Here is a 12,504-nt window from a genome sequence, read left to right on the forward strand (position 1 = left end):
GATTCGCTAAGATCGCTAATGAGGGCGGCCACACTGAACAGACTTCCCACATGGATGACTTAGGCTTCTACTGGAAGATGATACCATGTAGGACTTTCATAGCTAGAGAGGAGAAGTTGATGGTTGGGTTCAAAGCTTCAAAGGACAGGCTCTCTTGTTAGGGGCTAACGCAGCTGGTGACTTGAAGTTGAAGCCAATGCCCATCTACCATTCTGACAATCCGAGGGCCCTGGAGAAGTGGGCTATGTCTACTCTGTGCTTTATAAACAGAACAACGGCTGGATGCCAGCGCGTCTGTTTACGACATGGTTTACTGAATATTTTAAGCCCACTCTTGAGACCTACTGCTCAGAAGAAAGATTTCTTTCAAAATCTGATTGCTCATTGACAATGCACCCAGTCACCCAACAGTTCTGTTGGAGATGGACAAGATCAATGCTGTTTTCATGCCTATTAAATAAAATTTATTCTGCAGCCCCATGAATCAAGAAGTCATTTCAACTTGCAAGTATTATTTAAGAAATTCAGCTCACAAGGCTATAGCTGCCAGAGAGTGATTTCTCTGATAGAGCTGGGTAAATTGAAAACCTTCTGCTTAAAAAGTTAAAAATGGAGCTACCCTATGATCTAACAACTGTACTACTGGGTAGTCACCCCAACGATACAGACATAGTGAAGAGAAGGGCCATATGCGCCCCAATGTTCATAGCAGCACTGTCCACAATAAATTGTGGAAGGAGCCGAGATGCCCTTCAACAGATGACTGGATTAAGACGATGTGGTCCATATATATAATGGAATATTACTCAGCCATCAGAAAGAACGATTACCCAACATTTGCAGCAACATGGATGGGACTGGAGATTATGCTAAGTGAAATAAGTCAAGCAGAGAAAGACAATTATCATATGGTTTCACTCATTTATGGAACATAAGAAATAGCAGGAAGATCGGTAGGAGAAGGAAGGGAAGAATGAAGGGGGGGTAAACAGAAGGGGGAATGAACCATGAGAGACTGCAGACTCTGGGAAACAAATTGAGGGCTTCAGAGGGGAAGGGGGTGGGGGATTGGGATAGGCTGGTGATGGGTATTAAGGAGGGCACGTATTGCATGGAGCACTGGGTGTTATACGCAAATAATGAATCATGGAACACTACATCAAAAATTAAGGATATACCGTATGGTGACTAACATAATAAAAAGTTATTATTAAAAAAAAAAAAAAGAAAGAAAACCTTCTGGAAAGGATTCGCCATTCTAGATGTCCTTAAGAACATTCCAGATTCACAGGAAGAGATCAAATATCAACCTTAACGGGAGTTTGGAAGAAGTGGATTCCAACCCACGTGGAGGACTTTGAGGGGCTCAAGACTCAGTGAAAGCAGTAGCCACAGACATGGTAGAAAGAGCAAGAGAACTAGAAAGAGAGGTATAGCGTGAGGGTGGGACTCAGCTGCTGCCTTCTCATGATCAAACTTGAAGGGATGAGGTGTTATTTCTCATGATGAGCAAAGAAAGTGGTTTCTTAAGATGGGATCCACTCCTGGGGAAGATGCTGCGAACACCGCTGAAGTGACGAGGGACTTAGAATGGGACATACACTAAGTTGATAAAGCAGCAGCAGGGTTTGAGAGGACTGACTCCTATTTTAAAAGAAGTTCTAATGTGGGTAAAATTCTATCAAAAGCAGCACACACTGCAGAGAAATCGTTCGTGAAAGGAAGAGTCCAGCAAACTTCATCGTCTTCGTATTTTAAGAAATTGCCACAGCCACCCCAGCCTTCAGCAACCCCCACCCTGATCAGTCAGCCGCCGTCAACACTGAGGCAGGAGGCAAGACCCCCACTAGCAAAAACTTTACAACTCGGAAAGCTCAGATGATTCGGCATTTCTTAGAAAAGAAGTATTTTTAATTAACATACGTACATTGTTCTTTCAGACAGAATGCTATTGTACACTTAACAGACTATAGTATAAATATAAACTTTACATGCACGGGGAACTAAAAATTTCATTTAACTCACTTCATTGCAATATTCGCTTTATTGCAATGGTCTGGAACCGAATCCACAATATCCCTGAGGTATGCCTGCCCTTGCAACAGAGCCAGATGCCACACAAAGCCTAAAATACTTTCTACCTGGCTCTTGACGGAGAGTTTTCCAGCCCTTCATCATCTGCACACAGCAAGCACTCAAAAAAGATTAGTTACTATGACAAATGAAGTACTTAGACCTTAACAGAATTTTTTTAAATCACAATTAAGCAACTTCCCTTTATAACAGTAAATTGATTCAATTCTAGAGACTTGTTTTTAGGGTGAAGGGGCCTCGGGTAGCCTATCAGTCCTTGTCCAGAATTAAGAGGTTTCTGGAGTCATTTAGAGTAGGACAGTGAGTTCTTACCGAGGCAGGTTTTCAATCTGCTCTTCCTGTCCTTGACAGTGGACCAAGGGAGAAGAAAAAACCGAAGCTGACGGCCTAACCGGAACCCAGGGTACACTACCTGTAAGACCGACCCTAATCCAGCACTTTGAGAGGGATTAAGAAAGGCTCAGGTTGCTGTCCCTTGAGTTGTTAGCTGTGATGTCACCTGACAAGAGGACAATGGTCACTTTGATCCCACAAGGAAGTAAAGCAACGGCTTTCCGGCTAATTCTAACCCTCGACTCAAGTCAGCACACGATACAGATTAGTCAGGGCGGCTCTGGAGGATCCTGTTTAAGACCATTTGCTAGAAAATAAGATAGATAGAATTGCTAAAATAACCTTTAAGCCCTAAAGACTGCCATTAACCCAGACGATGGGTGCTGACTGTCCTGAGGAAATATTAGCACTTGAGACAATATGGCCAAAGAAACGTGGGCCTCAGTCGAAGATGGGTTCCAAAGATTACCTGCAGCAAGGAGTCCTCTGAGCTGGCACCATGGTTTACCGGGAAAGGCATTCTTCCGTCTGTAACAGAGAAGCCAGGCAGGTCAACTTTCTCTGCAGATTTTCTGGCTGCTGTGCTCACCCAGTCTAAAGAGTTTTCCATCTCCCGAATACCACCGCCGCTCCCACAGAGGCTGGTCAGCAGCAACCCGCTAGAAAGGAGGTTCGAATGCTCCTTGATACCCACCCGGGGCAATTCTAATCCTCAAGCAACAGGACCACGCAACACAAGCCCAATGGGGTCACCCTCACAGAAAGGCGTAGGCCACACCTCCTGGGAAGGATCCCAGAGCAAGAGGCAGACGCAGCCTCTGAGGTACTGGGAAGGCGGAGCCAAGAAGGGATCCTTCGGCCTTCATTGCCCGTCAGTGACCGCGGACTGGCCCCAAGTCTCCCTTGCTCTTATCTGCTTATAGGTAGTTCTCAAGGCAACACGGCAGCAAGTCTCCCTCCATGAATACACAGGGGATGACTTTGACCAGATGGCTAACCTTCTTGGTGGCACAGACCAGCTAAGAGAAATTCCCCCCACACGTGTCCACATTCTTTCTATACAACCAAGATCACATTGAGGCATTTCTTTTTCCAAAATACTCCTTGTCGGGACGCTGCTGGAGCTCCTACACTGGTAACGCTGTAGCGGAAGGTGGGAAGAGAAAACCTGAACACGTATGACTTGAACCGGCACAGACCTCCTTACTGGTTCAAAACCATTCCTTCCGCGGGTCACTGCCTGATGGGGTGGTGGAAGCGCTCTGTGTGATAAAGGGTTAGGTGCCCCAGGGAGAAGACCTTGTTGTTCTGGCTTTGTGAACAAAGATACAGACACAAAGTGCCACAATGTCACGCACCAATACTGTAGGAGGAATTTCATCTGAAGGAATGCCTGAAACCAGATGGGGTTCCAAAAATGGGGGGAAACCTACCAAGTTCATAGAGATGGCCATCCACGTTGTTAAACAGAATAAAATGAAAATTCACTTTGTCGTCTACCTGAAGAGAGTCAAGAAATATTTTTGATGAGTTTTGATTGTACTATATATCGCACTAAAATTTTTTTTCTTCGGCTTTACTGAGAGATAACTGACGTAAGTTCAAAATGTATAACGTTGACTTAACACACCTATCTTGCAATATGATTTTAAGAGAACTTAATTTGTTAAAAATAGTCACTCTTTAAGTATAATGCGCTGGAAATGACTTGCTTCTGTATTTTAAATTAGAATAGCTAATACTTATGTATTTCCTATATACTAGACAATATTATAAGACTATCATAAGACTTTAATTTATTAAGGTAAATATACTATCAGAACTCTAAAACTTTTTACTGAGGAGGAAATTCAGGCTTAGGGAGGGTTAAACATCTCAATCTCACCCAAGGTCAAGACTAGAAAGTGGTGGGGCCAATGGTAGTTACAAAGGCACGGATACAGACTTAAATCTAATTAACAGTTGACTGGAAGACTCTATTTAGATTAGCGATATATTTAAGCCTTCTAGAAACCACCAGTCCTTGCTGGTAATCTTACTCTCTCCGTGGGAGGAGTATGGGAAATGCCCAATTGCCAGGAGAGGGATTCCTCTCTCAAAATCATTTGGATCTCAACAAAATACAGTTTGAATTTACTCAAGACTATGTATACTGTCAGTTAGGTTTCTGAAGAGCCATTTTAATGAACAGGTCTGGTCAAAGCAGGATTCTGGTAGAATTTTCTGGGCTTAATTGGTCTTAATTGGCCTTGGGTGGAAACGTCTGCTGAGTTCAGGTAAGAGGTTCTTGTAAGTATTTCAGGGAGACACAGATGGCACCCGGGCGGCCTGGCTCTGATCTGTAATTGCATTTACCCGACATTGGCCCTCCTGCGCCACGGCATCATGGGCTGCCTGAATGGCCTGCAGACAAGAGACAGTAATTAGCACAAAAATCTCTGTAGTCATTTTAAAACAGATGCTCTGGAAGTTCTCTTCCTACCTCGTTCTTTTCAAAGCATTTGGCTCGATCTTCAGGGGACAGCTTCTCCGTTTCAGAAAGAAACTGTTTCAGGACTGACCCATCCTCTTTATAATAAAAAAAAAAAAAAAAAAACAAACATGAGTATAGATAGAATAGTGCAAATGGGTGCACGTTTACAGCACACTTAGGCTGTTACACAGCCAGCCATGCTCGGTGACTTAGTCTTTGCTATGGACCCAGAGGGGGCGGGTGAGCTGTCCCTTCTTGCTGCATTCAAGCCAGTGAACTCTGCTCCTTCACGGCACCAAGTCCTCACCTGCAACTCTTCCCCGCCATCCCGGCCCTTTTCCCCTCCCACCTCCCACTTCCCTCTCCAATCCCTCATCACCTTGGTTACAGTGCTTATGCCTTCGTAACACGTACTGGTGAGATGTGTCTCACCATAAAGGCAGGAACTGTCTGGTCTATTGCTGGTTGTTTTTTCGGGGATTTTTTTTTTTTTTTTGGTTTTTTGTTTTGTTTTTTTTTTAAGATTATTGAAGTAATTTCTATGCCCAACAGGGGACTCGAACTACGAGCCAGAAATGAAGTGTCACACGCTCTACCATTGAGCCAGCCAGGCACCCTTCTGATTACTGTTACCTATGGCAACCAGCTACATACAACCTTACATGGTACAACGACATTCTAGTCTAATAATCGTTTTCAAGCCAAGATTTTTACTTGGGGTAGAAAATGCAATCTTAGTAAAATGGTTATCCAGAAAGACATTAGCTTAAGGATCTTAAGAAGAACTATAAAGCACCTAGTAGTCTGGCCCAGAGCCAAATGAGCGGCCGATACTTTGGTATAAGCATTTTGTCACCGCTCAACATGGATAAGGCTAGGAGACGCCGAAGACGTGGCTAGAGCAAGAGCAATTTGTACTTCAAAGACCGCATTCGAACTTTCAGCTCCGAACTCAAATTAGTTAAGTAAAGACCACGTGAAATTTGGAAGGACTCCTCTTCACTTTATGGGGAGGGCTAGGACACCGATTACTTCTCCGTGGTACGGTCACGGCTACAAGAGTTCCCGTAGCTCTGCTGACCTCACGAACACAAGACTCTAAAGTGAGACTTACTGCAGAAGAAACAGAGGATCAAGCTATACCTCCTTAATATGGCAAGTCAAAATTTGAAAAATAGAGTTCTAGAAGATTTGGATCTTTATGGCCAGACAAGTGGTTTTTTTTTTAGTTTGAGAAGTATACCAGCAGTCTTGGCCACTTACTTTGTTTAAAAACAAAACAAAACAAAACAAAACAAAACAAAAAACCGACCTGCTCCAAGCAGCATCGTGGACTATATTAGCTGAAATTAGCCTCCCCCATCCATTGTCTAAATCAGGAGTTGGCAAACTACTGTGCCTATTTTTGTATTATTGGAACACAGCCATATCCATTGGTTTACGTCTTGCCTGGGGCCACTTTTGAACTACAAGGAGAGAACAAATGGCCCTCAAAACCCTAAAAGATGTACCCTCATCTTTTAATAAGAAAGTTTGCTGACCCTTGGCCTCTAGCACACAGCATGCCATGTATTTTAACATATTTTAGTGCTGCTCATTGTGCTCTTGACAACCCTGGGGGCTGAGACTCCTTTCCTCTACGTGCCCCACAGCACTCACTGGACGTGAGCTAAGACCCCAGACCAGACTTTGTTCACAGCTGGATCCCTTCAAGGTTTCAAGCTGCTGCTTGTTTCCCTGCAGGAACTTTCACGGTGGTGTCTTTGTCCAGCTGCTCTAGGGCTCCTTTGGTTCTCCCATTGCTTAAGAGACCGAGAACCACCAGAGACAGGTCCTAAGTGTTGATATTTTATGGTTTATCATCATCTCTCATTCCTCCAAGTTGTCAAGAATTGAACAGAAGCACACGTGATGAGAATCACACAACTTGCTGTGGGCCAGTGGAAAAGCATACGCAGAGAAGCAGTACACAACTGCCTCTCACTCCCTCTTCCCTTCCAGGTGGAAAAAGCTAGACTGAATTTCTTGGAAAAGGAGTTTCCTTCCTTCAAAAGAGAATCAATCATTGATTTGCCTAATGATTCCATCCGGATAAGTAGGCTTCAAAAAAATGTAAGTCAATGACTTTGCTGAGTAGACCCCTGGGGGTTTTGGGGTGACAAGTTGTGGTTAACCAGAGGTCAACGAGAGGACTGCCCTCAAAACCCACTTACCAAACTCCAGTTTGTCCTGGTTATTGGCCACTGCGTGGATAAGCCCGATGGTGCCACAGGAGTTGCCAATGGTCTGCTTCATGAAGTACACCTTAGGACTGACTTCTTGTCCCTTCAGCTCTTCAATCTGTTTTTTCCTGAAGTTCTCATGCTGTGAACATAAAAAAACATTTTTAGATCTCGAATGGAAACGCGAAGCACTAACAGATGCCAGCACAGGGAGTTCTCCCACCTAAATGGAAACACAAGTGGGATGTGTGACCAGGAGCCTTGGTTCTAGGTGTTGGCCATCGGCCAGCGCCCAGAGAATCGCCTGTCTGCCTCCCCCACCCACGCCAGCCCGCAGGGTTCTGAGAGGCTCTGAGCCTCCACCCTGATGCTGCAGTGCGGTCATGGCCTTGGAAGTTGCCCAAGGATTCGTCTAGACACCACTGCAACCTTTTAGCTTGAAAATGCATGATGCCCTGAAGTCAGAAAAGCAGGCAGGTTCATTTTGTTTCTCCTTAACCACCACCACCAACTATATTTCACACAGGACCCCAATCAAGCTTTGGTCAATTTAACATCCAATAAACACCAGCCAATCTACATCCCAGTATTCTTTAAAGTTCTACTCCTACTGTGTCCCAAGTATACTCCTTTTCAATAACAAATACAAAACAAGACTTAATTTTTTTAAATTGCTCCTTTAGCAGTTAACTATTCTCTCACTTTTTTTGGCAGGAAAGACAACTGATCTAGGGTTCTCGGCTGTGATTTCACAAAATCTCATCCTACAAGATACTTGCTTGTCCTCGTCAACAATACATTTTGAGGACAGATTAACCATGGGGGGGAAGTTGAGTCGTAAGAGATCAGTAAATGAGACTAGAGATAGTTTTCCTCAAAAAAAATCCATCTGCTCTTTGTACAGTAATTTAGTGGGCTTGTCTGGACCCTTCACTAATGAATTTTAGACCTTAAAGGTAGGACTTTTGAAAGCACGGTGCCAATGCTATAGAAACACTAATGTCCCATAACACGTATAATTGGACAGAACATCAGAAGTACGTTTCCTTCGGGTTTTGAAGATTTTCAGTAATCTCTACAGCCAATGTGGGGCTTGAACTTCCAACCCTGAGATCAAGAGCTGCACATTCCACTCACTGGGCCAGCCAGGTGCCCCTGGAAGTATATTTGTAATTCTAGTAGCCTTGCATTACTGTACACATAACTGAAGTTTAAGCCTGGTCTGTGACCCCATCAGATGAATAACACGATCTCCTACCCCGCAAGACCAACTAATAGGAAGTTCTAACATCAAAGGCTGTTAAGCCTTTCACTTCTGGGTTTTTTTTTGTTTTTTTAATGGGATAGCACCATTCTTTAGCTGTTTGAGCTCTTGCATGGAGATACTTCTGCCAATATTTCATTATCACTTAATGTTTCAGAACTGGTCCAGTTGGTGGGCACCTGGGCGGCTTAGTCGGTTAAGTGTCTGCCTTCGGATCAGGTCATAATTCCGCATCAGGCTCCCTGTTCAGCAGGGAGTCTGCTTCTCCCCTTCCCTCTACCCTTCCCCCCCTCTTATGCGCGCGCTCTCTGTCTCTCTCTCCATGTTCTGTCACATAAATAAATAAAATCTTACAAAAAAAAGAAAAAAAGAAAGAAAGAAAGAAAGAAAGAAAGAAAGAAAGAAAACTGGTCCAGTTAGGATTTCATGACACTCGTAGACAAAATCAGATGCTTTCTAAATTAAGATCAGCTTATTTGGAAGTCAACATATAATCCTCAACTTTTCTTTGAATTTGCTTCAGTGTTTCGCCTAATTGTTTTGTGTCACCGAATAGGTGCTCAGTAAATCTGACTGCCCCAACTAGAGCGAAAGCACTAAGTATGCAGATCATTCAAACCTGAACGTTCTTTCAGAAGCTTGAGCCAGTAAAAAAACAAGCAGTGGGCTTTTGAAAGACAAACATGGTGCACCACTGCCTCCCAGAGGCCTTGCCCGTCAGTGCTGCTCAAAACCTCCGAGTCATCATGGATCCTCTAATAAGAGAGCTCCGGGAGAGGCTCAAATGAGAGAGGAGATTGTGTTTGAATCCGTCAACAGGGAAGCTAATTTGACTTGCAGTTACTTGGCAGCTCTGGTTTACCTAACTGAAGGCTTTGGCAATAAAAAAAACATGTCAGTAAGATTATCCTAATAGCTTTAATAAGGGTTTTTAATCACAATATCAAGCCCATTTACTGGGAGTAGTGCCTGCAACTTCCCACAGGTCTTAATAATTTACGCTGAAGATGCTTCTAGAACGCGCAGCCCTAGCATGGTGCTTTGGTTAAAGCTTACAGTGTTTGGAATGATGCCCCAAATGCTATTGCCCCAGGTTTTGTTAAGGCAGATTTCACTACTCCCAAATCAGGCGTCAAGTGACAGCAATAGGAGATAGACAATGCCATGCCAATTAGTGGGATTTCATACATCGCAAGACAACAATTACCCCAGCTACCTTTTTATATCTGATGCTCAGTCTTTGAGGTACATACATCCATGCACACTTGTAGGAGGAAGACCATCTAAAGGGAAATGAAAAGGTGTTTCTAAAACTGCTTTAACGCCCACCTATTTCACTTAGCTACAAGGTCAGAGAAGAAAGACAAGAGGTGGAAGGAGGTCCCCACACAGGAACCACACACAAATGATTAAGCTTTTTTTAAAAAAAGCACATCGGAAGGGCTAAAACCAAGTGTGCATGTTGTAGGGAGTGGAGGGTGGGAAGAGACCCAAGTCCACCAAAGACCCAAGAGTGGAGATGGAGCATTAACGAACCTATTGTTTTCCTGCGGCTTAGACAAGCCCGCCCCCCCCTCCATTTTACTGCAAGGTGGGAGTCTGAGAACCAAACAATAAACTGACAGGTCACAGCCCTTAAAGGGCAACAACCAGCCCTTCCTTGGAGTGGAAGGCTCTGAAAAGCGGAGGTTCAAGCGAACTCATGAATAGGATAAATTTTCTCTGGATAATTGAGATGATGGAACGGAGATGCTGCTTCTTCTCTTTGAAATTCAAGGCAATGCTGGATGGACGAGCGAGGAGCCAGTAAATTCTCTACCAACCAATGAGTAGGTACCATGAAAGGGCGGGCTTCTCACCCCATCCCCCACAGGAAGGGGGCAGTTCTGCAGGTGTGGGCGCCCAGTCCGGGAGGGGAGGGAAGGGAAGCCGGAGTCTACACTGTCCTCCAGGCCTCACTCGGGTCTGGAAGCCGCGCGCACCGTCCCGGGCCCACGCACCCCGGGCCCCACGCCCTACCTGGGCCGTGAGGGGAAACAGCAGCAGCAGCGCGCAGGCAGGCGCTGGCACGGAGCCCAGAGCCTCCTCCTCCAGCCCCAGCACGTCCGCGAAGCGCCACTGGCCGGCGACCCCCAGCCGGGTCAGCACCTGCGGAGAGGAAAGAGGGCGGCCAGGGGCGCCGAGACCCGCGAGTCGCGGACACCAGCCGGAGGGCGGGGCCGGTCCGGCACCCTCGGTGCCCCCACCCCAGCCTGGGAGGAGTCGCGGCCTGCCCCGCCCCCCACCCCCACTCCCCACCCCCGCCGGCGCAATGACACAGCACAAAGCGCGGCCCACACGTGGCTCCCGCGAAGCCCGGGCACCGGAGTCCGCGCGGCAGGCGCCACGCCCTCGGGAGCTGGGCCCGCACTCGCATCTGGGCACAGCCCCCTCCTCCCTCCCGCCTCTGACGGTTCCGCAGAGTCACCCCCCGACCCCGATGCTGGGGCAGAGGGAGGGCGCCTGGGAGCGCGCGGGGCGCCGCTGGGTCCCTGCGAGACAGCCGGAGCTGATGCGCGCCTCCGCCTTGGCGCTCCCGGGGGAAGAGGACAGAGGCAGTGCGAGACGCCACTCACTTTGTTCAGCATCTGAAAGGCAAATGCAAAGAAAAAAATACAAAAATAAAACCGGTCATCGAGGCAGCTACCCGGCGAGGATTGACCCGCTGCTCCGCGCTCCCCCGGCAGCGATGCACCTGACGCTCACCTCGGGGTTAATCTCCATCGGTTTGAGCTGCATCTTCGCGAACCGCAGGAGGAGCCGCTATCAAGAAAAGAGGAAAAACAGCAAGCGGAGCCGCCCAGGCTGCCGCTATAAAGCGCCGGCCTGACGCACTTTAGGTGCCTGCGCAGGGGGAGCAGGGGCAAAACCAAGCGACGGGGAAACGGTCAGTCGCAGCCAAATGGGCACGAACCCCCCCCATGCGCCGCGCGGAGTGGTACGGCCGGGCCCCCAAACCTTGCAGTCTCACTTGCTGTTGAGATAATCTGGTGGTTGTGGAGATGGGTTTTGTTGGTTGTGTTCCTTGAGCGTATGGAGCAGTCCTTTAGATGGAGTCTAATTTTTTTTGCGAACTTTCTGGAAACCTGCCCTTCTTACCATCCCAGTTACCGGGGAGCTCAGGGTTTCTGAAGCTTTGAGAAAAAGCCCAAATTCAACAGGTATATATTTAGTATGCATATAAATATCTGTCTCCCAAATCTTGCAGCAGTTTGCATTTGACCTTAGACAATTCATCCTCCATGTTAAATCAGATCAGTACCGAGGTTCGTTTTTAATTGACTGCCTAGAATAAAGCAGTGTGGAGGATACACGGTATTGCATTAGTAATGCTGATGTAATGTGACTCCCGGGGAAGAATTGGTTGGTCATGGGGAAGCTGTAGAAACCTGGCGGATGTGACCGTAATATAAGAGAGGAGGCAGGCGATCGGAGACTTTAGGACGCAGATCCAGGGAAAAGAAAGGTATGATTTCGACAGGAGAAGGTGTAAAAAGAAAACGTATTTTTAAAAGAATGGGGGGCTTTGAAAAATAAAATTCTCTGTTCACAGTGGAATATTCACAGTGGAGGAGAAAGAGAATGGCAACTAAAGGAACGGCTGTTCTCTAATGAGCCCAGGTGGAGCTTGTTTTTCCTACTAGCAATGCAAAAGATGGAGAGAAAAAGCATATGCAGAAGAAAGAATGTAAAGCGGGACCAAAATCTGTACGAATAGTGTCAGGAGAGCTAAACCTCAGAATGAAATGGGACTTGCAGAAATGCTCAGGAAGCAAGAAGGTCATCGTTGTTCTAATATGCCCGTAACAAATAATGATCATGGTGGAAGAATAGACCTGTTTAGGGAGTCCAAAGTTAAGAGATGGCAGAGAGAAGAGAGGGAATCTACATTTCTATTATTATTATTACCTCTACATGGATTAATGGACAGATCTTTTGCATGTCCTCTCATGTAATCCTTAGAGGATCCAGTGAAAAAACTCTTACTGGTCCAACTTCACAGATTAGAATTCATGGCTTAGAGAAGTTAATTTGTTTATGATTACAAAGAAAAATGAAACAGAAGTAAAGCCTAGTGA

The 12,504-nt window shown here is 46.0% G+C and overlaps 1 protein-coding gene across 2 annotated transcripts in view; it reads right to left on the reverse strand.

Moving 5' to 3' along the window:
• The window catches only part of UCHL1 (ubiquitin C-terminal hydrolase L1), a 60,117-nt gene extending 48,886 nt beyond the window's left edge, over nucleotides 1–11,231 (reverse strand). For both annotated transcript variants that reach the window (XM_040625420.1, XM_040625419.1), the window contains exons 1-8: nucleotides 11,132–11,231; nucleotides 11,002–11,013; nucleotides 10,406–10,534; nucleotides 7,114–7,264; nucleotides 4,910–4,995; nucleotides 4,783–4,830; nucleotides 3,861–3,927; nucleotides 2,897–2,955 (exon numbers count right to left, since the gene is read on the reverse strand). In XM_040625420.1, the coding sequence (XP_040481354.1) occupies nucleotides 2,897–2,955; nucleotides 3,861–3,927; nucleotides 4,783–4,830; nucleotides 4,910–4,995; nucleotides 7,114–7,264; nucleotides 10,406–10,534; nucleotides 11,002–11,013; nucleotides 11,132–11,164 (585 nt within the window). In that variant the 5' untranslated portion in view covers nucleotides 11,165–11,231. The remainder of the gene's footprint in view (nucleotides 1–2,896; nucleotides 2,956–3,860; nucleotides 3,928–4,782; nucleotides 4,831–4,909; nucleotides 4,996–7,113; nucleotides 7,265–10,405; nucleotides 10,535–11,001; nucleotides 11,014–11,131) is intronic.
• Nucleotides 11,232–12,504: the final 1,273 nt, after the last annotated feature.

This window comes from Ursus maritimus, unplaced genomic scaffold (assembly GCF_017311325.1).
Source record: "Ursus maritimus isolate PB19 unplaced genomic scaffold, ASM1731132v1 scaffold_8, whole genome shotgun sequence".
Taxonomy (NCBI): Eukaryota; Metazoa; Chordata; class Mammalia; order Carnivora; family Ursidae; genus Ursus; species Ursus maritimus.